Source organism: Nicotiana sylvestris, chromosome 11 (assembly GCF_000393655.2).
Source record: "Nicotiana sylvestris chromosome 11, ASM39365v2, whole genome shotgun sequence".
NCBI classification, from domain to species: Eukaryota; Viridiplantae; Streptophyta; class Magnoliopsida; order Solanales; family Solanaceae; genus Nicotiana; species Nicotiana sylvestris.
Window position 1 is genome coordinate 20866035 of NC_091067.1, and position 26300 is coordinate 20892334.

At 35.0% G+C, this 26300-nt stretch overlaps 1 protein-coding gene across 2 annotated transcripts in view; it reads right to left on the reverse strand.

Annotated features, from left to right (window-relative positions):
• LOC104233870 (uncharacterized) overlaps positions 1 to 13698 on the reverse strand; it is a 25109-nt gene extending 11411 nt beyond the window's left edge. Inside the window, exons 1-2 of one of the 2 annotated variants that reach the window (XM_009787329.2) lie at positions 13542 to 13698; positions 2979 to 4289 (exon numbers count right to left, since the gene is read on the reverse strand). In XM_009787329.2, coding sequence (XP_009785631.1) covers positions 2979 to 4147 — 1169 coding nt within the window. In that variant the 5' untranslated portion in view covers positions 4148 to 4289; positions 13542 to 13698. The remainder of the gene's footprint in view (positions 1 to 2978; positions 4290 to 13541) is intronic. The other variant, XM_009787330.2, reaches the window with a different exon arrangement.
• Between the last annotated feature and the right edge of the window lie 12602 nt (positions 13699 to 26300).

The window sequence follows — 26300 nt, forward strand, 5'->3', positions numbered from 1 at the left end:
ATATCAAAAGAGCCTACCATATTAAACAGTTAGTAAAGACTAAATATAACTAAGGAAATATGTTAGAACTAAGTTAACTACATTGAGTGCAATAGGCACAATTCAAGAATATAGCTAATTAAATCGAACAGATATGAATGAAAAAACCATGATCAATTACTACAGTAGAAGAGAAGTGAAAATTTCCAACTCTTTTATGGTGGACAATTTTAGTATGCACAGTATGTTTGTCATATCAACACTGTGTGAATGAAGGCCATCATACAGATTCTGTCTCTCTAATATAAAGACAAGATATCCTAAGATCTTATACTACACATCCCACTGGCAAGATTTCTTTTTTCACCTTTTCTCTAAACTGCATTCAAGATTAACTGGTATCTGTGATGTACCTTAAAATAGTTCCACATTTAAGCACTGAGATAAATATGACTGACTGGCAAACTCTAAAACACCAAAACGGCCAGATATCTTTCAATTGTAAGGGGCGCAAGAGAAAAAATTCCCAGGAAAACTACCAAAAAATTTACAGCAGCAGCATTTTAAATGTATAATAATGAAATATGGATTCTTTTAATTCGTACACTTCATATCAAAATAAGTTGCAAATAGGGATATAATGAAGCTATTCTCTGAAAATTGACACTAGATGGATACAGTGTGGTTATAAATTGATTGAAGGAACGTTTCGACTGCTCATGGACAACAATCACTTTGCTGTTCTATCAAGCTCGTGCTATTGTTCCTTTCTTTTAATCTTTCTATTTACTAGTGTATCGTCACAAGTACTGTACTTAATCAACCACTGAATATACCACCTCATTTGTACATATAACAAGGCAAGATTAGGAAAAATAAAAACTTCGTGAGCTTAGGCCCCAACCAAAGCTGCTCATTCTGAATGTGCTGAGTGGAGCTTCTAACTCATGAGTTTGAGTAAGATTAGCACTGGCCAATACTCTCTGTTGACGATAATCTGGATCATGAAGGGACAGTTTAAAGAACATGGAAAATGAAGTGGCTCATTTTATTTGGTTCGATCAACTTTTTACACTTGGTGTTTTTTAGGGATGATCTCAAGCAGATCAGCTAAAATTTAAAATGGTGCTGTAAGGAGGCCTGGAATAACTAATTACAATATTTATTAAGCTTTTCAATTATCAAGATCGAAGTAGTCTCTTTCTTTTTTTATAAAATCAAGATCAAAGCAGTCTCTGTGTTTTGAAGAATTGGACAAATTACCTTAATTTTCACATGCAATTGACTTGGTTCTTCTTTCATTGTTTTCTATTTTGTGGTGTAAATCCTTTTTTTATTATTAAGTTGTCTTATCATGTACATAAACCTTTAGTGGTGTCCACTGTACCCAACTTAATTGCCAAACTAGATAACACCAAGTTTGAGGAAGTGGCAGAAGGTGTTGAAACATGAACCTCAAATTTTAGTATTTACTACGTAGAGAGAGATTAACTATTGTGGAACAGGGGATGGTATATAGATCATTCTCTGCATGGAGAATTGCTGAGCTTTATTCTAATCTCTCTCTCCCTCCCCCCCCTCTCCCCGCTACCCACTTATTATTCTCTTGTTACACTCCTTGTTAATTCTTTTCTTGAACCTGATTCTTCTTCAACTCCAGAAATTCTTCTGCTGCTGCTCTGAATAATTGGATTTCTTCAACTTTCTCGTTCTCTTTACCTATTCCAATTGCTCTCTTTCTTTATCTGTTTCCCCCCATTCTATATCTTTCTCTTCTATCTCACCCTGTAATTACAGCTTCCTTCATCATCTCAGCACAAATTCAACCTCCTCGAAAATCCATTTCTTCTCTCAGTTCTCATATTTATCGTTACCTTCCGAAATCTGTCCAGATTTCCAGCTTCTTTTTTGCTATGTTGCTCGAACTCTGCAAAAATGTTGCCGCGTGCGTGTCAGATCCTCCAAAAGTAGCGTATTTTTGGAGGATACAACACAGGGTACGGCAACATTTTTGGAGAGACAGCACAACATAGCTTTTTTGCTTATACACCAATAATTAATTGCAGCAAGTTCACAGCTCTAGCTTCTATCTAAACACTCCAGCAGCTGCCACTCCATGTTAAGTCATTTCGGGATCAGCTGGCTAAATTATGCTTGGGTAGGTCCAGTATAAAGCAGCAAAAGTTAAGTAGTTGCTTAGGATCCACTTGGGCTTACAAAGAGCACGGTTAAACCCCAATACCCTATCATAACTTCTCAGGTATCTCCTAAAGCTCCATACATCAAAAAAATTCCAGTATCCATCATCAACTTGAAAAATCTTAAGACTAAAATTTTTGGACTGTCCTATCTCCAATCCACTTCTTAACCAGTTATTCCTTCTTTTTTCCTTGGGGGGGGGGGGGGGGGCTTATGTTTCTTGAAATGTTTTCACTAAAATATCATTCTACTTTGAGTTTTTAGCTATCTATGCCTGAAGCGAATAACATTAGAAAATTATTATAAAAATATGCATAAACTGTGCCATCATTTTTAATATAAATCAAATTCTAAGAGGGGTCCACCTGATGAAAATCATGTTATGTCAAAGTAGTTAAATGTCAGGCTGCTGGGTTGGAAGTTCATCAAAACAAGACAATGCAGTCAGGAAAGAATGTAGTAATGCAAGTATTTTCTTCTTATACTTGATCAAAAAAGAATGTAGTAATGCAACCGCAGAATATTGAAAGCAATAAGTTCCATCTAGCATTTTAGACAAGATGAACATGCGTAGGAGCAGCATTTCAGACATTATTTTAACTGGGACAGGGGAGACCAGATAATCTAGGGAGGTTGACTCTTTAATACTTAATTTGGCAACATTAGTGCCAATATAAATCTACAACAGACAACAACTCAAATAATATATTAAAAAAAGACTTTGTATTACTTCTAAGGTAGCTTGCAGTTATTTACAAGTTGTAAGCAAATGCCAATAACCAAAAAGTAAATGGAAAGACCTTTTGAAGAAAGCCACCACAGACACAGTAACAGATGAGTTTAGCTGAAGAGATCCATCCCATAGCTTTTCAGCCGCAAGAGGCATTTTATTAGACGATAACCTACTCTTCTCATCTAATCTTTGAGAGCTATGATTTGACTTCTTTGATTCAACATGTTGAACACCATTTGATGGACGATGGCCATCTTTAGAGGAAAGGTCATCTGTCAAAGAACTCTTGATGTTCTCCTTATCTATTACTTCCAGGTCCTTCATTTTCATAGCACCTTCCATATGACTTCCTCCTCTACTTTCAAGTAAGTTGTCTACACCATTATCGAGAGAACCAATGGAACTCTGAACCTCATTATGCAATGACCTTCCACCAATGTTTTGTTCAGTAGAAGCTGAGACTCCTGAGGAGAGAATATCTCTAGATGAGGGATTATTACATCCACTGCTGTTTGAACACTGACGACTTTGTTCCAAAACACAGGAATTCCCAAATCTTTTAGCTTCCTCGGGACCTCTTCCGTGAAAAGCATATGAGGTATGGTGCTGAGAAAAATTCTGCTCAACTGTTCCAACCTCTCTCACAAATCCAGGGGAAACATTATGCATTTCCAATGGCATCCTAGAGGTGACAACAGGGTTCCCAGAAGCCAAATCTTCCTGATCAGGATGAAATTGAGATTTTTCAGTGTACGAATTATCGGGTTCTGAAGAAGATCTACCGGTGTCAGCTTGTGCAGGCATGTTACTTTTCTTTGATATCCAATTTAGCGATTCGGGCATCTCCCCAGCTGGGACATCAGATTTCCAATGCGGATGCTGGTGCTGTGTAGATTGCAACTGCATGCATAAAGGGTACTGGTGTAGTTTTTCAGCTTCATTTTCTTGGGACTTCCTATTATATGTTAATTTAGAACCTTCGACACTGTTCTGATAATTAAATTGATCACCATGAAGAGCAACCATTTTGGCAGAGTTCGATCGGTTTACAGTTAATTCACGAATGTTTTCTTCTGTGGCAGTTCCTAAGAGTAGACCACCTTCTGTTAATCTTGATTCTGGAGGCCAGGAAAATTCAGGCAAATCAACTGGCCTTGATATCCTTTTGCCTAAACGCGGTCTACAGGAATCAATGTCGTACCCTCCAGAAGAAGATGGAAGTATTTTGTTTTCCATCCAAGCGTCCTTATGTCGTAATAAAGCAGAAGTTTTCAGACTTGATGAACTTAATATTTCTTATGATCATGCCTTGCACATCAGCCCCCTCCCGAGTCACAACAATATCCAATGGCGAAAAGTAGCAACTCAATCCTGTTCACTGGCAAATTAAGATGAATGACATAAGGAAATGATCAAAAGAAAACAAACAAAAGTCAATCTACCGAGCGCTTCAAAAAGCTAGAAATAGCATAGAGGAATAACTGGAAAAACTTAATACTATGAGTGATAATAGAAATTAATGGTACTGTTAGAAGCTTTATCTGATGATTATTCCCAAAAAACGATTCATTCCCCTTTGTTCCTTAATTCTTTTTTCTTTCTAATAACCAAGAAACCCCCGAGGGCCAGTGGCACACAGCTCTAAAATCTGGATAACGGGTCTGCCTTGTTACCCTTTCCCACTTAAAGGCCAGTTTTGTTAGTGATAGTGTTTGAACCCGTGACGTGCGCCTAATCCTAACATCATGACACTCAGTAATTCTTTCTAGACCATTTATCTCTAATCTGACAAAATAGCCTTCTGGAATCTCTGATTTTTTTTTCCGCTCAAAGTGTCTAACTTCTATTTGGTTTTCCTTATTTTTCTTTTCAATGAAGGTATTCTAGATGAGGATCTGGCAAGGCAAACTTGCGCACACCTCAACTGCGTACTTGCTACCTCCCGCCACAGCAACAGGTACCAGGCAACTTATCTGTCAAGGCTTGGACAGACGGGAAGAAACACCTAGTATTTTTGTCCAGGCTGGGACTTGAACCTGAGATCTCATGGTTCTCAACCCACTTCATTGACCGCTAGGCCACACCCTTGGTGCAAAATCAGAGCCAACTTCCTCCAGGGAGAAACAAAGAATTGAATCTCTTTGTAGCATAATTCTAACTTCTAAGTATTGTCTCCGGCATACCTCAACTTAAAGTACACATTTTCAAGAACATTTTGAACCTCTTTCCTTCTTTTTGTTTCAAAAAAATCATAGGGATTTGAGTGACTGAAAGTAAGGCCCGTAACGCAAGGAGATAAAGTAAAGCAAAGTCTACTTATGAGGAGTTCCTATGTAAAACTATCAATCTTATGTATACGTTGAAATATCACGTGTGCTCCAAAATTGAAATAAAATACAGCAATAACAACACCAATAAGGCTCAAACCCAAACTAGTTGTGCCTACTATGTGAGTTCTCTATATCTTTTCTGCTTTATTCGGATTTCATTCTAATATTCTTTTGTCAAAAATGATTTATCTCAGTCCAATATTAGTTACAGTCTCATTGTGTTTAAGACTCAGGATAACTAGTTGAATACTCGAGTTCTGAAATTTTAATTGTTAGACATTTTCATCACTCTATGAAAATATACTTTCATCTTTTTTTCTTATTTTCAACTCTTACCTAATATTTAGTCATTTTGATTTATGGAATGGATCAATGTCATTTTCTTTTTCAAAAAATTAATGGAATGGATCAAAATGCATTCACTAGGTAAAGTTTCTTTAGATAATGACACTTATACTTTGAGGAGTCTTTATCATGAAAGAGTGGATTTCCAACATGACGAGCAATTTTCCCAAGGAAAATACTACATAAACTCATCATTTTTACTATTTGAAATGATTGAGTTGAATTCTATAAAAAGAATATTGTCTATAAGATCATTAAGAAAGGTATACAACTACTCCAGGGATGGCCTAGTGCATGACACATGCTAGTACAACCTGGAGATCTCATATTGTAGTTCCAACTACAACACTTGGGTGACGACAGGATACCTAGTGGATTAGTTGAAGTGCGTGCAAGTTGGGCCAAACACCGTGATATAGAAAATAAAAAAATAAAAAAAGTATGCGTCTTGGTTCGCGTAGATATATAAATCGAAGCAACACAATAGTCCGTCTTTAACAAACCGCAACCTCGTCCTTTCTGGTAACTATTGGATGCAGAGTAGATAGAAGAATGCTAATTATGGTTCTTTTCATCACAAAAATAGGCATTAACAGTTTTGAGATTTTTACTTCGAGCAGTAACAATCTTGCTGTTAAAAGCAGTACCATTGCATCCATCTGAAAGTTTTGCTTTCAATCGAAAAGGCATTCCAATTTTCACAAAATAGTTACAGAATTTAACATAAAAAAGGCTTAATACATACTTTACCCCTCGGACTTGCAAAGAAATTTCTTTAACACACTTTTTCTTTATCGACATCCTTTTACATACCTCAACTTGTAAAAAGGGAAACTATTACCTCCCCCCTAAAATGACAGGTGGCATGCAAGCCAAAAACAAAAAAGCAGCGTGTGAACAGTAAAATTGTGTTTGAGACGCTATTTGAATGCCACATGTCCAACATATATATAGATTTCTTCCCTTTCCATTCCAATGTATCACCTATTCTTTCGGCAGCTTTAATCCTTTTGTGTATGAATCTAGGCGTTCAACACCTTAAGGCAATGCATAGAGTAGCCTAGGACATTATAAACCCATTTGTAACCGGTACACAGTCAATGAGAGACAACTGAATTCTCCAATACCCTCCGCATGTGTAACCGGATTCTTTACATGTGAGCTGAATCTAAAAGATTGAGGGGTTGACTTGATGTAGAGAGATCAGGCTCAACAGGCCGAAGAGTGAGCCTAGAGCTGAGAGAGGAGTACTAGGGAAAGTTTGTGACTCGAATGAATTGAGAGAGAGAAGCTTCGAGCAGCTCCATAGGCTAAGTTGAGGGAAGCAAATCCTAGAGTAATAGAACATGAAGAAAGAATGTGGTTGTACAAACAGGCTCACTAAAGTTTGGCTCTAATACCATAAGAAAGAATCTAAGCATCCAATCCAAAACCTTTAGGCAATGGATGGAGTGGCCCAGTACATTATAAACCCATTTGCCAATCTTTATATAATCGATGAAAGACAAGTGTATGCTTTAACACCTTGCATATTCATCTTCACGATTTGGTTAACAAACGGAATAGAAAAGGATATCAGCAAATGGGACCCATTGACAGTGCCATGAGTGCCCCTTCCCTCAGCATAAACAACCCTTAAATTACCATAATTTTGACCTACCAATTGATGATTGAACATTGAAAGGTTTTTATTGGTAAAGTTCGTGGAAGACTTAAAAGGGGAAGGAAAAACATAAATGACCGGAAGTGCGCAGAGAATGTCTTGAGAGGACTGGCAATTCTCTCAATTTTTGCATATAGAAGGGTAGCTTACGATTTCACCAAACTCTAGCAATCAAGAAAATAATAATTTTTCTAAAGCAAATAGATGAAAGTGCATCAATCAACAAGATGCAACATCAATGGTAGTGCTGGTGAGTTCGGTGTAGTGAAATAGTGAGAAGGGTTTGTCAGAAATCGCTTTCCGACCAAGTAGAAAAGCTCTACGCAGTCTAAGCAGTTTGACCTATTGACTATATCCAACTAAGTTTTGATCAAGCCATATTTAAGCACATTTTAGGCCACCATTAGGCGGCAAAAAAGGATTAGACTTGCTATGGAACATTTGTCAGCATTATTACAAAAAGAGTAAACATATTGCGGTAAAAAGCATCCTTTTTTTTCTTTCGTTGATTTCTTGTTGTTTGTTTTCCCATATTTTCATAAGGGGGATTACAGTAACAGCAGTGCAATAGTATTCCAAATAATCACATAGAAAGAAGTGGGCTTGAAGAGAGAAAGAAAAGGGTAAATTAGCAAGATGAAAACTATTATGGGGTTAAAATTGTAAATAATGAAACTCAAGAGGAGTGAGGGAGTATTTTTCAGTTTTTCCCTTCTATTTTACGTTATGACACATGTTGCACTCTCATTGGCGCGTGTCATGCACTTCCCAAGAAGATATGGGAATCTTAGCTACCAAATTGACAAATTAAGGGTGTGTTAAAGGACTCCTGCAAAGAAAGGGTATGTAAAGAAAATATCCTGCAGGTCGGAGGGATAAAGTGTATAATGTTGAGTATCAACAAGAGCATACAGACTGTCAATAGATGCTTCATGTGCCTACAAAAATCACAAACTAATAGGCACCTCCAACTACATTGTCCCGTTGTCACGGATATTCGGTGCATGTTCCTTGCTATTTTTGGTCTCACCCGGGTTATACCACGAAGCATCAAAGAAGCCTATGAATGTTGGTCTCCAGAAAAGTTGATAAGTCTATCAAAAAAGTCTGATCCCTGCTGGCATTTTTGTGTGTGTGTGTGTTTGGACAGAAAGGAATTGCAGATGCTTTGATGGGATATCAACTCTCCCTTGCACACTTAAGGCTAGATGTCTCTTATGGTTGTATAGTTGGCATAATTTAGCCCCTGCAAATTGACCTATTAAGTTTTTGGATTTTGTCAGCTCCCTAGCTTTAGCTTAGCTCTGTTTTGTATCAAAGCTGACCCCTCTATTATGTACGGTCCCTCTTTTATATTTCTTGCATCTTCATGATGCCAGCAATAAAAATTCTCTTACTTCATAAAAAAATGGTATATAATGTTGAAACCAAAACATTCTACATCTTTTTACTTTGGTTCCAAATGAACACGAGGCGTCCATTGACATACTAACGTTATCAACAATAGAAGTAAATGTCATTTTATAGCTCAAAAATAACTAGAAACCTTATATCATCTCCCAAATAATATCAGTATCAATCAATTTTACCTCAAGACTAACCCAAACTAATTGCAATTGTTGTATCTGTATACTAAGCAACCATTCTACTCTATTCAGGAAAGACAAATGGGGGTCCTCCAAAAACTAGATGTTCTTCAAATCTCACAATTATCTTTTCACAGACATACAAGTCTCTAACCTCTAGCCGGAGTAAAATTACTCCTCGCAAGTATATGTGTAAGCAACTAAGCTACAATCCTAATTAGTTGGTATCGCAAATCATTTGCTTCCATGATGTTCTGTTCTTAGCAAAATTTGCTTTGATTTTGAGGGATTATAGGTTATTTGAAACAACTTCCCTCTATGTGAATTTAAGTCTAACTCATCCTCTTTTAACACCTTCAATCATCGTATTGTTATACCTACTGACAAGTGCATATTAGTATTGTTATACCTACTGACAAGTGCATATTAACGTATAAGTAAGTGATGCAAGATCAAGAAGGCCAAGAATCCAAGAAATTCAAGAAGTTCAAGAATCCATTCAAAATTAGGATTTCTTTTCCATAAAGATTAGGATCTCTTATTTCCTATGTCCTAGTAATTTGATTCTTGATTTGGTAGGGTTATATTTGTAGTTCTAGTCAAACTAGAATGTTAGTTGGTATTTTATTCCTACTAGAATTATTTTTTCTATTTTAGTTAGGATATGTTTTTTTAAACCTTATTCTTATTCTAGTTAAATAAGAACTAGTTTTCCTTAACCTCATCAATTTTACTCATTGTATCGCTTATTTAAACGGCTCAATATGTTGAAAATAAAGGTTGGTGATTAGTTTTTTTGAGCATAAGTTTCAAAAACGTGATTGACTTTTTTGTTTCGTTTTTGTCGCTTTTCAATGCTTCTTGCAATCTTGTGGGATTGAGGAATGTGTGGGTAAGATTTTCTCCATCTTACATTCTTCTAGTGTGATTTTGAAGAATGCTTTCGCAAGTTTTGTGAAAACTTTAACAGAGTGCTTTTATTTTTCTTCTTCTTTGTGCTTGAGAGGTGCAAAATCTTGAAAGTACAGCAATTTGGTATCAAAACACAGGTTCCATGTCTGAATTCCTGATTTGCTATCTTGTTCACCGTGTCACCAGACAAGGAAATAGCAAGCTCGGGATCCTCTTCAATGGATCTTAAATTATAAATTCAGAAATTAAGAAATACAGCCCTTGAACGAGATAATGAAGAAATTAAAGTGCAGCTAGATGGCTTTAAAGTGCAACTAAATAGCTTGACAAAATCAGTGGGGCATCTGACCGAATGGGTGGAAGGTCTAGTTCTTCAAAATCAGCTATCAAATCCGCCACAATGACTACAACCTCCACCATCACATAACATACCAGTGCTACCACCATGTCTACCACTTCGATCAATTCAACCGTGTAGAGTAAGATATAGTGAGCAGGCTGAAGAGGTTGAATCTGACCAAGGCATAAGAGTACCAAGGCACCATGCCCAATATAATAAATATTTAGATAATCAAATTGAGGGAAGAGAACACAACGGATGGAGACCATTATCAAAGAGATGAGGAATATGCATTGGATCCACAAGTTGAGAATTTAGCACCAAAGGTTTATGACGATCCAGTGGAGTATCCAACTATGTGAGTCGTTGATTTTTCGCCTTTCAGAGATGCTCAACACCATATTGACTTGATTGTTGTCTCTAAAATTACTAACAAGTCAATATATTGCATTAATCTTAAAGTCCATAGAAATATGCATGAACAAGAGGAAGGATTACCTAAAAAGGTATGAATAATGGAGAGTTTGAGGTATGTTGAAGAAACAAGATGTCTTCACGTCATAAATATATGTGGTTATTATCAAAGTGATTGTTGGTGTACAAGCGTTACAATTAATGCATTCCCATGAAGAGTGTCGATCTCCATGTTTAATTCAAAACTAGACATGGAGTTGGTTAAGATTCATGAAGTTCTAACACCAATAACTTCATATCGTAAGTTGAAGTTTAATAGTCAACATAGAAAGATTACATGGAGAAGGCTTGGTAGAAAGTTGAAACTCAGAAAGTGAGATTTAGTTCGACCAAGTGCTAGTTTGCTTACAACACGAAGAAGCTCTATGATAAGCTACCAAAATGTAACTTGAAACCTGGTGAGCATTGGGTGCCCATTCTTTAGTATAGCAAATCTTGCACCATCTGTTAGACTCGACGATAAGTCTTTTACAACCGGGGGAGAATGACGCAAGATCAAGAAGGCCAAGAATCCAAGAAATTCAAGAAGTTCAAGAATCCATTCAAGATTAGGATTTCTTTTTCATAAAGATTAGGAATTCTTATTTCCTATTTCCTAGTAATTTGATTCTTGATTTAGTAGGATTATATTTATAGTCCTGTTCAAATTAAAATTGTTAGTTGGTATTCCATTCCTACTAGAATTCTTTCCTATTTTAGTTAGGATAGGTTTTTCTTAACCTTATTCTTATTCTAGTTTAATTAGGATTAGTTTTCCTTAACCTCATCAATTTTACTCATCGTATGGCCTATTTAAATGGCTCAATATGTTGAAAATAAAGGTTGGTGATTAGTTTCTTTGAGCATATGATTCAAAACGTGATTGACATTTTTGTTTACTTTTTTTCACTTTTCAATGCTTCTTGCAATCTTTTGGGATTGAGAAACGTATGAGTAAGGTTTATCCATTTTACACTCTTCTAACGTGAGGTTGAAGAATGCGTTCGCTAGTTTTGTGAAAACTTTAGCGGGGTGTTTTGTTTCTCTCTCTTCTTTGTGCTTGAAAGATACAAAACCTTTAAAGTACATCAGTAAGACATGGTCAAACCATCTTAGGCAATCTTCTCTCAATTTATCCTCTGTGTATTTATTTGCACCTTCTATTAAGTTTTGTTTATGACTGAGAAATCCATCTAGACCAACCACAGCCTTCGAAAGTCGTGAATAAAGGGCTTGCCCCTCTTTCCCCACTTAAATATCAGACTTAGTTTGCATGGCGCAAGGCTAGAACCTGTGACCTAAATCACAAGTCCCTTAACCTTTGCCATTTGAACTAAGCCTCGGGAGCCCCTCTGTTGGATGTTATTATTCTAATGTTGTATAATCTTGTCAGAGACCGTTCATCTTCTTCCTTTTATTTATTCAAGTAATATATTTATTTAAAAAACAAGGCTCAAAAACCACTCATACACAAGAAGTATACCAAAAGGTAGAAAACCTACAAAAAGATATGTTTTCTACGAACAATATTGAACCTTATACATAAAGGGAATTCATGGTGGCACCAAAACGAAATAAGGAATAAGAGGCTATTCCGCATTGTACAAAATGCATCTCAACACTAAAGAAACTCTCCTATTTTTTCTCCAAACGACCCACATAAGCTCTTTCAATGTGCCTGGCACCACCCAAGACATTCTGAACTCGCACATGTTTTCCCACCATAACCTCGTGGCTACTGGACAATGAAGTAGGAGATGATCTATGTCTTTTCTGGAACCCTTACACATAAAGCACCAACTAATGTGTGTCATCTTCCTTGTCCAACGATTCTCAATCGTCAATCCTGAGATAATTCTCAATCGTCAATCTTGAGATACTTCTCTTAGCATTCGCATTTTCGTTACATTCATCTTGGGAACATTTTAAGACCCAACATTCACTCTCACAATATATTGCTAGTCTCACAATGTTATATAGAACTTGTCTCGCATTTCGTTTGGTATAATCCTATCGTATTATATGTTTGATAATGCAAAGTACATTTCATTAATATGTACCAAGGAGGACCACAAAAGTACAATAAAGAACTAGCGTATAATTACATGTGTTACATCTTCATCTAACATGTAATTTTTCCTGAAAGAATGGATCTAGGTATTTGAATTATTTGCAGTTAGGCACCATAATATCAAATGACGTATCTGAAATAATACTCCATCAACAAAGAGATTGCATTAGAGGAAGCTACACGATTCTCAAACAAAAATGACAGAATTATAGAAAACCAACTAGCAACCCAAAATCGATAGGACTAAACACAATATAAGTTATTTTTATCAAACATACTCTTAGCTACAAAGGAAATCACGTTTTAGGCCTTTCAAGACCTTATAGAAGCAACATAATTGCTACAAGTGAGCTTTACTTGTTAAAACTAGTATTTATGCCATATATATCGAAGTATTAAACTTATCATCCTCTAAATTATAAGAAATAAATAAGTAGTATTATAACTAAATAAGTAATTCAGGAAATTTTTATGTTTTGCGTGCTCGACTTCAACGACATTTATGGTTTTTCCACATCGAATTCGGGATAAAATAATACGTTAATTGCAACGTAACTAATACAGGGATTTTATCAATACAATGATTTAAAAAGCAACCAAACATAGTTAAATTGGAATTTCAGTAATACTTAAATTAATACATCCAACCCAAACAACCCCTAATGTTATTTGAAAAACAACAGCAACATGAAGGTGATTTTATATTTTTATATTTTTTTTTTTTTGGGGGGGGGGGGGCAAATAGTTGACAACAAACAAGCAAAGCAGAAAATTCAAACCCAATTAATCAATGCCCAAAAAGAATAATCTAGGGCTGAACGAATGGCCCAGAATATAAAATCAGAGCACTATTGAGTAACAACAAACAAAATAGCATTGAACCGAATGCAGAAAATAGACGGAGAATTTGAGGGGGACTAATCGGTATACCTGGATTTCTAGGGTTTGAAACCCGTTATTGCCAAGTGAAGTTTTTTGGGTGAATTTGAGTGAGAGTGTGTGTTTCCGGGGTGAGAGTCTTTGCAATTGCAAACAGAAGAAGGGTTTAGTAGATTTTGAGAATCCAATCAGTAGGGAAAATAGGGAGTTATTTCTAATTCTATCCACTTGGACCCTTTGAAGGGTCCCACCTATTTGCCACCTAGGTTGGTACTACTTTTTTTGTTTTGTTTTGGTGAGATAAAGTAGACCGTTACAAATTACAATTCACACAGAGACTACCGAGGCTTCATTCGTGCACCTAACCAAGGTCATTCAAATCTTAAATATATTAAGTGTGTTTGTTTTTAAAGTCTGAATTTTAATTATTTAAATTTTAATAGTTGTATATATATATTTTTATATAAAAATAATTGGACTCCCTACTTTTTAATTTTATAGACCATATTTCAATTTACAATCAACTAACCCAAAAATAATAAGCTAAGATTCAACATCCAACTCCAATTGATTTTAAAAAAATTGTTCAAGCGTTTAAATTAATTTTTGAATCAGTAATTGTGACTCAAATATTAGTTCAACAAACCAAATTCATTTGGGTGGTGAAAATTAGATTTTTAATAAGCTTAAATATGTGGGTTTAAATTTCGAATTTGATTTTGTGAGAAATTTGGAGCGGATGTTATTTAAACTTATTAGAAATAGTATAAGGAGGTTGTATATAAAATTTGAAGTCATTTAATGGAGATTTGGACTGGTTTTGAATAAGAATTGCAACTGAAAATCGTGGAAGAAGTTCGTCTATAGACCCTTGTATATATGTGTATAAAATTGTATAATAGTGTATAAGATGTGTTTATACACTCATATACACTATTATGCAAGATTATACATGACTATACAAAAAACTGACTTCGTCTTCTTCCTTGTGTCTTTTTTGAAATTTAATTCAAAAATCTTGCTCAAATCTACTCCAAATCACTTCAAATTTAAATTTTGAACTCCTTTGATATTTTCAATCAATTGAAACAACACTAACAATCTCAAAAAATCCTATTTTCAAAAGCAAAGCTTTGAATGACCTTGAAGCATATGTAGAAGATGTGAGAAGAAGATAGAGTGAAAGAAATGGTTATGAGAAGACATATTTAACTCCATATATAGCTTTTAGAAGCAATGGTTGTAAGAACACATGTTTTGAATTTGCTATTGCTTTCAAAATATGTACAATATGGGCTAGGTCAGGTAAAACTTAAAAACATAGACCATTTTTTTGTTATGGTGTAAAGTCACGTGTATTTTCTTGTAATTCTTTTTTATTTTATTTCACAACCACTTAATGGGTTCTGAATAGGTCCGTATGATTAAGATCTATAACACAACTTAATTTCATTAAGACGCTACCATCTATATTCATTATTAACTGTCGCCACCGCCTACCATTATCAACTATCACTGTGCCACCTACTACTACCACCATTATCTTCAATCATAGCCGCCACCATTGTCAACTACCACCACCCACCATCTCTACCACTCCCACCACTATCAATGACAACTAATACTCATCCATCTCAACTAACACAACTAACCACCCCATCACCATCAACAATCATAGCTGGCACTGACATCATTATAAACTACCACCACCCATCACCATCTTCCTCAATCACAGCTACCACCACCCGTCATTATTAACTATCACCACCCACCATCACCATCCTTAATCATAATAGCTACCACTACCAATCATCACTTCCTAAACTACTACCATCAACTAAATCTACCACCAACCATCATTTTTAGTCGGCATTCACAAACACTACCGTTAGCCATCACCACGAGCAACTATCATATTCTAAAAAGTTATATATTTTATTGATGGAATATTAGATTAATTAGTATTTATTTGAATTTTATGTTTATTAATTTTCAAATAAAAGTAAATTTTATACATTTAGATGTTAAAATAAAACAGTCTTAATCATTTAGTATTCAGGTCTTAATACATATCAAAACATTCAGATATGGATTCAGATGTCTTAATCTTAATACACATCTTGATATTCAAACGTATATTCAGATTCAAACGTTTTAATCTTTAAAAAAAACAAATGAGGCCTAAGAGATTAGTGGATTGTCCAATTTGAAAAGATTTTTATTATTTTGGGTAATATGAATTAAACTAGTAAAAATTTTCGCGCTTCGCACGGGTATAAGAAATATCACTAAATTTAAAAAAGAAAAATAACGACATATAGTGGATGCAAGAGATATTTTTAAAAAAAAATTAATATGGATATAAAAGATAATTCTACATATTGATAAATCATATACTTAGCATTTTAATTAGAATTAGATTTTAGGTAACTACATTTTTTCTTGATTTTCTTTTTAAAAGGAATAAAAGAGAAAGGATTTTTAAGAAAAACATTTCACTTACATATATTATAATTAATGAGGAGGAAGTGAGGGGTTAATAGATGACTCTTTAAGTACAATTATATGTTAGAGACATGTAAATAGATAATTTTTTCATTAAACGGTAAAACATCGGCTTTGCTAAAATTTCTCCTATTCAAATAAAAGAAATATGAAATAAAAGTAAAGAAACTAATAATGAAAATAAAATAAAACAAAACAAAAGAAATATGTGAAAATTGCGACATATTTTTTTTTATATTCCTTCTCGTTATGCCCTTCTTAGCCTTCATCTTTGTCTTTTCTTTTCTATTCATTAGTTTCCCTCTCATATTCTCCATTCTAAGGAGACTAGAGTACTTCACTTCAGAATACTTGCTCAATTATTTGTATCCTATCAGCAAAATAAATAAGTTTTTGTCTTACAAATAATAGGCAATTCAAAGAAGAAAATCAAAACATAACTTTCAAAAAAAAGATAATTATCACAATACTTCAAAAAGAATCAAAAGTTACATAGTAAACCAAATACTTTATTTTATTTTGTCGTACATATAATACATGATCCAATCATACGAATAAAATGAAAGATAATTTACTACTTACTTTATAAAATCACAAGTAAAAATAAAGTAGAAAATAATTTCTATTTTACAAGAAACAAACATGTCGATGGCTCAGCAAAGAAGAACATGCGCCTGCTCTGTGACTTTTAGCCCTAACACTTTTTACTGACTAAAAGAAATAAGAAGTGTTGCCAAAATATCTAATGAAGGGCATATTTGAATGTTTAAAATTTATCCCTTTTACACAATGAGCTATTATTGGTTAGTATTTAGCAGACTTCCAACAAAGTTTAATTCATAAGTAATTAATTTGAGTCTAAACGAAAATACAAACTTGCGACAAACAAAAGTTCATAGAAAATAAAGCGAAAGAGAACACGCGAGAAAGTAAATAGAGAAGAAAAGATACAACTTGAGACCTTAATCTTAAGAAAATAGCAGGAAATAGAAATGCAAAATCAGTGTATAATTTTTCGAGTTCTTGTCGACACCCCCTCCCGCAATATCGATCATTATTCAAGAGCCTTCTTCCTCAAGCCAAACTAAAACATGAATCAAATATGACAGCATTACTATTTCAGAATAGAAAGGGTAGTCTTGGGGAGGGGTCTCATGAAACAAAGTTATGAATTTATATAGGAAAAAATAAATGAATACCATAAGGTATTTTAATTTTTAAATTAAATATGTGGGGGTTATGAATATGAAAAGCATGAGAGTTATGGATATTATTAAGAGTTGAAGTTAAGGTAGTATGAGTTATGAAAATGAAATTTTAAATTTTAAAGTAAATAAAGGACAACAAATATAAATAAAGGAAATGGTATTCAATTGCTAAAGCTACGTGAGCTTTGTTCTAGAAAACTACTACATGGGTTTTTTATTACTCATTTACTCTAGATTAAATGAGAGAAATGAAGGGGAAGATTTAAAAAATGAGATAAATTATCATAAATTTACACATTAAACATTTAGAGGTTATGAATATGAAAGGGATTGGAGTTATTGAGATACTATTAAAATTATAAGTTATGAAGATAAAGAGTTGTGAGTTATTAAAATAATTTTTTTATTTTTATTGTAAAATAAATGGAAAGAATGATGAAAGTTCCCCAAAAAACGAGAAAAAAAGATAAATATGTTTCTTAGCCTAAAAGAGGTCCCACCTTACTTTCTTATTGCCCACTTATATATATATATAGAGAGAGAGAGATGCATTTTGCATTTTAAAGGGCTTGGGTAATCCAATTAATTGAGGTGGAACTAATATTATTATATAAAACATTTTATGTGTAATGCATTTTGAAGGAATAATACACGAGAGTTACGAATTGTGTCTTGATCTTTCATATGTTGTCGTCAATTAATTGTACGATCTTCGATAAGTATGTATCAGTTAAATCAAAAAAATTAATTTTAAGCTGGTTGATTTTTGACCTATGGTCTTTTGATCGGAAAACTTTTCAGCAAACAGTCCCTATCATTGACCAAAAGCAATAAGCAATAAGCAATAAGCATCACCACTAACTTGTGCATCTCTAGCTTACTAATTTGCAGTCTTCTACTAGTAAGCATCACCTCGAACTACATCATTGTTGTAGACTTGTAGCTTATCAATAAAATATATTGTAATTGATTATATTGCAAGTGTAAACATTTTTGCTCCACTCTCATCATTAGGCATTGCTATTACATTTTAATATTAAGTTTATAATAATTGTCATTAAAAATCAAATGATCCAAAAAAAAAAAATACTAATTGCATATTATCTCTTGAAGTCGTATCTTGTATTTTGGATGTTTTGGTTCATTGAGTAATAGTAATGGTCTATAAAATACAATTTTATGTAAACCTAATAATAGGGTACTGTAAAGCCCGTAAAATTTTGTAAGGAGACTTTAAAGAGAAAATCTCATTTTATACCCATTAATTCCAAACTATTTACCATTTAATATTCAGGCCCAAATTATTTACTACTCCTACCCATGTGCCCAAACTATTTAGCCGCTTTTATTATGTTCCTTTTTTCTTCTTCTTCCTCATTTTACCTTCCTCCAATTCTTTGCTCAACTCCCCAATTGTGTCAAAACCCCATTCCGAAAATATTAGTTCAACTTCTCGCCCACTCTCAACCCTCCTCTTTCTCTATCTCTTTTTTCAATAGTATTTACTTTCAATTTATATGTTATAGTAAAGTTTAAAGGAAGAAAATAACTTTTTTTTTGAAGATTTAGTGTTTGATTCGATGTGGTGCTATAATATATTGCTTATAGTATCTTCAAGTAAGTTTCCCAGATCTAAATTTTTGTGTGTATTTGAATTTCCACCATTATTGGGCTTGAAGCTCAATTTTATTTTTGAAGATTTCTTGTTTGATTCAAGGTGGGTGCTGTTAAATATTGTTTATAGTACCTTCTGGAAGTTCATACTAAAATTTGATAGCATTTGGAGCTGATTTGAGGTGATTGAGATTGAAATTTTCAGTTGAAAATCGAAGAAGAACACAGCTACAGTATACTGCTATGGTATACAATATGTTGTAGGAGTATATAGCTATACTGCAAACACAGTTACCTAACAGTATGCCGCTACAACATACAATATTATAGGAGTGTATAATTATACTGTAACAATATACTATTATAGTATACAATATATTGTTATAGTATACTGTAATAATATGCAATATATTGTAACAATATGCTGTAATAGTATACAATCTACTATAATAGTATACTTATTACCCATAAATTCACTTGCCTTTTCTCTTTTAATTTGCTTTAAACTTTTACCTAGTGTGAGAGGCAAATTGAAAATGCAAAATAAAAATAAAAATTATAGTATTCTATATAATGTAACGGTACACTCTTACAATTAGATACTTTTAGAATTTTTTGAAATTTTTATTGACAAATGATATTATTTCAGTTTAATAATTGAATAAAACTTTTTGTAACTCTTTGCGTACAATTGTATACCCTATTGGTATAACTATATATTATACTGGTATCATATGTTAGTTAATATTTTTTTGGTTGTATTAGCTATATTTAATTGGTACACAATTTGATTTTTCTTTATTAATAATATAAAAAAATAATAATAAAAAAATAGTGAAAACAGTAAATGAAATTAGATTATGAAGAGAAAAAGAATATTAAAAAAAATAAATGAAATAAAATTAGAATAGGAAAAAAGAAAAAAATAAGAAGAAAATGAGAAAAAAGAAAAGGAGAAAAAGAAACGAAAAGAAAAGAAGCATAGAAAAAAAAAAGAACTGGAGAATAAAGAAAAAATTCCCCACTAAACCTACCATGGGTAAGAAATGTAATTAATTTATGGGTAAAAAAACAAATGGGTAGACAAGAGTAAATAATTTTATTTTTATGGATAATTGTGTCAAAACCCCGACTTTAAAGTGCACCAACAACAAATAAAAATAACATTTTGCGTGCTAAATGAGGCTACAGACAAGTAACATATTTTGCTTGGACATGTTATTAGAAGTAAATTTGAGTCTAGCACAAGATCTAATTTCAAACAAGCACAACTTCCCAAGATATAACGAGTTAGTAGCATATTGTTATGCCAAAGTGTTTAATCTTTTGCAAAAAGAGCTTGATCACCAACTTAGCATCTCTCTATATTTAAGCTTCAATACAACATAATGGCTAGCACAACATTAATGCACCGGCAAAGGAAACTACTGCAGATTAGGAGCAAGAAACAGTGAGATTCTAAACTTTATTTTGAATAAAAGTGTCACGACCCGAAATCTCAACCTCGGGTTTGTGATGGAAACCTCGGGATCGTGATGGCGCCTAATGTTCACTTGCTAGGCAAGTCAGAGTGAGATAGTTAAATAGCCAAATTTTAATAGTTTAAACCAAATGATTATAAATAGCGATAGATTGGAGCTCAATCTAATACAATACCAGCATAAGTCATGTAATAATAACTACTCCCAAAGATTCGGAGTCACGAGTACACGAGCAACTAGAAGTTCTACAAACAGAGTTTGAAATAAATACAACTGTTTCGAAGGAAATGAATAGTAAAAGAGGGAAGAGGAAGGGGACTTCAAGGTCTGCGGACGCCAGCAGATCTACCTCAATCTCCGTATGCAATGATCCAAGCTGATGCACCTCACGCACAATTAGGACCAATACCAAAATCTACACAAGAAGTGCAGAAGTGTAGTATGAGTACAACCGACCCGATGTACTCCATAAGTGTCGAGCCTAACTTCGACGAGGTAGTGACGAGGCTAAGACAAGACACCCACGTAAATAAACCTGTACAAGTATATATTATCACGACCTGGATTTTTCACCCTCGGGAGTCGTGATGGCGCCTACTAATGGGAGCTAGGCAAGACAAACCTTAACTACTTGCTACACTTTCATTTTTGCCTCTTTTAACAAACACAAGCCGATAATATGATAAAAGCGGAATTTTAAATAAATAAGCGGAAGTCAACAATTTATATCTTAAGGCTACGTCCATTACAACTTTTAAAACCTCAAATACCCCAAAACCTGGTGTCACAGTGTCATAGACTATCTAAGAGTTACTACATACAAGGTCTGAAGAAATACAATACATTGTTTCTGAACAAAAGGAAATGAAACAGGAAATAGAGATAGAGGGGGACGCCAAGGCCTGCGATCTCTTGCAGGTCTACCTTGGGTTGCCGGGTGGACTGAAGGAATCCCTCTAACTACTGTCCGAAAGCTGCTCCTGGATTTGCATACAGTGCAGAGTGTAGTATCAGTACAACCGACCCATGTGCTGGTAAGTGTCTAGCGAACCTCGGCGAAGTAGTGACGAGGCTAGGACCAGACTCCAAATAAACCTGTGCAGTTCATATATATATATATATTGGAAAAGAGATACAGAAATAACCAGTCAATGTGGGAGGGGGAAACATGCTGTGGGGGAGATAATAGTTCTGAATAGAAAGGCATCAAGTAAGGAAAGAAATACCATAACTAGAATATCAACAAGGAAGCAGAAATCAACAATTTGCACGGCATCACCCTTCGTGTTTTTACTCTCGTTCTCACCAAAACAATACACGACATCGCCCTTCATGCTTTACGCTCTTCCTCACCCAAACAACAATCACAAGGCAGATAGGCTAAGGGAATCTATAACCTCGAAGTAAATCAAATAACAACAAGTAATGAAGAAACAGCATAACTCGAACATCAACAAAGAATCAGAAATCAACAAATGCACGACATCACCCTTCGCGCTTTTACTCTCGTCCTCACCAAAGCAATCATATAATAAAAATGTGCACGACATTACCCTTCGTGCTTTTACTCTCTTTCCTCACCATATGATCAATAAAATCGGCACAGAATGGTACATTGTGCGGCACGGCATTACACTTCGTGCTTTACACTCTTTCCTCACAATAACAAACAATGCACGACATCACCCTTCGTGTTTTAACTCTTTTCCTCACCCAAACAATAATCACAAACAATAGGGTAAGGAAATAAAGGAAATTTTGCAATAAGAATCCCAGCAATAGAACAACAATTAAACAATTAAATCCCGGCAAGGGAACAACAAATAAATCAACAATAGCCCGACAAGGGTGACAACATAATGATCTTTTCTCTTTCTCAAATTTTCTTCACAATTCACTTCACAACTCGAGCCAATGCTCTAGAGGTTCGATTATCACTTATACTTTCACAACTCGAGCCAAAGCTCTAAAAGCACTTATACTTTCACAATTTTATTATACAACTTGAGCCAACGCTCCTCAATGTTCATAGGTCACAATTCTTTCCACAAGTTTTATACAATAATTAGGAATCTTCACCAAGGCATGAATAATACAACGAAATCATGAAAACCACAATATAAGACCCACTGTCATGCTTGACACCAACGTATAGATACTCGTCACCATGCCTATACGTCGTACTCAACAAGAAGCAAATAGCAAATAGGACACAACTCCTAATCCCTCAAGCTAAGATTAGACCAAACACTTACCTCGATGCAACGAACACAATTCAAGCCTCAACTACTGCTTTACCTCTTGTTTCCACCACCAACTCGCTTGTGACTAGCCACAATTTGCTTAACGATATCAATAAATGCTAAATGAATCAATTCTAATGCATGAAAAAAGGTTTTATAAAGATTTCCCCAAAAAGTCAAAAATTAACCCCCGGGCCCGCTTGGTCCAAACCCGAAATTCGGACCAAATTCCGATTACCCATTCCCCCACGAGCTCAAATATGTAATTTATTTTGAAATCGGACCTCAAATCGAGGTCCAAACCCCCATTTTTTTGAAAAACCTAGGTTCTACCCAAAACACCCAATTTTCCCCATGAAAATAATTGATTTGAAGTTGAAATCATGTTAAAAGATATTAATGATTGAAGAAAACTAGTTAAAAATGACTTACAATTGATTTGGAGAAGAGAAATTATTTGAAAAATCGCCTCTTATGTTTTTGGGGTTTTGAAAAGTGAAAAATAACTGAAAAGTCCGTTTAAATATACTCTTCTCAGACCCTCTCTGCGGACCGCATAAAAAGGACTACGGCCGCGGAGCTCCACCGCGGACTGCATAAAATGGACTGCGGTCGCAGAGCTCCACCGCGGACCGCAAGAAATCGAGCGCGGCCGCGGAGGCTTGGCATTGCTCACCACGGACCGCACAAATCCCACCGCGGCCGCGAAGTTTCCACCGCGGACCACGAGACCTGGCTTCAAAGACCTGCAACTTCTCTGAATCTGCAACTTTTTCCTAAGTTCAAAACTTGCCGAAACACATCTGAAACACACTCGAGCCCTCGGGGCTCCTAACCAAACACACGTACTAACTCAACAACATCATATGAACTTATCCATGCGATCAAATCGCCAAAATAACCTCAGTAACAATGAATCAAACCTCAAAATCAAGAACTTTTTCTCAAACTTCATCAAGTATCAAATTTAGCACTTTAGGTCCGAATCACGTCAAACGATGTCCGTGTTCAACCAAACTTTACAGAAATGACTTAAACCATATATAAGACTTGTACCGGGCATCAGAACCAAAATACGGGCCCGATATCATCTCTTTATAATCAAACTTCATTTCAAATTTCCTTAAAAAATTCCAGAAAATAATTTTCTTTAAAAATTCATTTCTCGGGCTCGGGACCTCGGAATTCGATTCTGGGCATACGCCCAAGTCTCATATTTTCCTACGGACCCTCCGGGACCGTCAAATCATGGATCCAGGTCCGTTTACCCAAAATGTTGACCGAAGTCAAATTTATTCATTTTACAGTCAGAACTTATTATTTTCCACAAAATTTCATATTTAAGCTTTCCGTCTACGCGCTCGGACTATGCACGCAAATCGAGGTGACTCTAAATAAGGTTTTCAAGATCTCAGAACACGGAAGTTTTGTTTTTAAAACAAGTGATGACCTTTTGGGTCATCACATATATGCACACACACACGAAGCAGAAACAAAACAAATATTAACGATGTGCAATTGGGAGGGGACATGCGGAAGGGGAAAGATACGATAACTACAACAGGAGTAACATCACGTAATAACCAAATAAATCATCAATGACGAAGACAAATAAAGATGATATAAAAATGGCACGACATCACCCTTCATGCTTTTACTTTCATCCTCACCATTAATTGATGACATAAGTAAAATAAAATGGCCCAGCATCACCCTTCATGCTTTTACTCTCAATCTCACTATGTAACAATTAATAAATGAAATGAAAGTCACGGCATCACCCTTCGTATTTTTACTCTCTTCCTCGCCATAATATAATGAATAAACGATATAAATGACACGTCATCACCCTTCGTGTTTTAACTCTCTTCCTCACTATGTATAAATCAATAAATGAGATAAATGCAATGGCACGACATCATCCTCCGTGCTTTAAACCCCTTTCTTACCATGAAACAAAGATAATATAAATTTGGGAAGTAAATAGTGCGCAAATCTGTATTTAACATCAAATATGATGCCAAGGTACCAAATTTCAACTTCCAAAATACTGAACAATTACTAAATAAGCAATAAATACGGAAAGAATGATCGAATAAGTAATAACTTAATATGTATCATAATTAAAGAGGCAATGAATCACAAGAAAACAAGTCTCACCCGCATGCTTTAACCCAACAACAAAGCATAAGTACTCGTCACCTCACATATACATTGTACCCATACATTAAGCACGTAGCAAATAGGCAAATAAGTCCTAATCCTTCAAGTCAAGGTTAACCACGACACTTACCTTGCTCCACAATCAAGTCAAAGCTCAGCCGGGGCCTTTCCTATAAAATTCGCCTCCAAACCAATCTAACCAAAAAGCACTCAAACAATTCAAATAAGCTTTAGAAACTACTTATGAGTGGAAAAGATTCAATCTTCAATTATTTCAGAAAAAGTCAACAAAAATCAACCTCGAGATCGCTTGGTCGAAACTTGAGATTCGGACCAAAACCCAATTACCTATTCACCCCCAATTATGTAATTAGTTTCAAAATCTGACCTCAATTTGAGGTCTAAATCTCAATTTTACAAAAACAAAACTCTAATTCTACCCAAGTCCCCATTTTTTCTATCATGAAAGAGCATAAATTAAGGTTAGAAATCAATGGGTGTTGATGAAATTGGAAGAAATGAGTTAAAGTATACTAACCTATGAAATGATAATGAAATTTCTCTTCAAAATCGCCTCTAGGCCGAGCTCTAATGAGAAAATAGTGAAAATGGGTGAAATACCGACTTTTGAGAAGTTTAAATGACTGGGCGTCAGGTGTTCATCGCGTCCGCGAGACACCTAATGCGTTCGCGAAGAGCACTGCCCAGTTGTCCATCGCGATCGCGATCGCGATCAACTCTACACGTTAGGCTTAGCCTCTTCGCCTTTGCGTTTGCGAGCTTGGGCTCACGTTCGTGTAGAGTTAAGTCAAATTCCTTAGTTTCCCCCTCCTAACACTACGCGTTCGCGAAGGACAGGTCGCGTTTGCGGATGGTAGAATCCCACCACTACTCCGCTATCGCAACCAACTCCTTGCGTTTATGGAGAGTAAATTCCTCCCCAGCCCAGTTCCCCTTCACGATCACGAGAGAGCCTTCACGATCGCGAAGCACAAAATATCATGCATTAGATGACAACAAAAACAACATTCTTCTTAGTTCAAAAATCACTCTGTAGCCTATCCGAAACTCACCCGAGCCCTTGGGCTCCAAACTAAACATGCACACAAGTATAATAACATCATACAAACTCGTTCGCGTGATCAAAACACCAAAATACCACCTAAAACTATGAATCAGATGTCAAAATGAATAATATTTTTAAAGAAACTCAAGAGCATGTCATTTTACAACCGGACGTCCGAATCACGTCAAATAAACTCCATTTTGCACCAAATTTTGTAGAAAAGTCATAAATACTAAAATAAACCTATACCAAATTTCAGAACCGTAATCTGAACCTGGTAGCAACAAAGTCAACCTACGGTCAAACTTAGGAATTCCTTTAGTCTTCCAATAGTTTTCAACAAAATACGTTAAATCAAGTTAGAGACTTCCGAATTTGATTCCGGGCATACACCCAAGTCCCAAATTACGATACAAACCCACGGGGACTGTTAAATACTAATCAGGGTCCGTTTACATAGAACGTTGATCGTAGTCAACTCAAACGAGTTTTAAGGCAAAATTTTACATTTTTATCAATTTTTCACATAA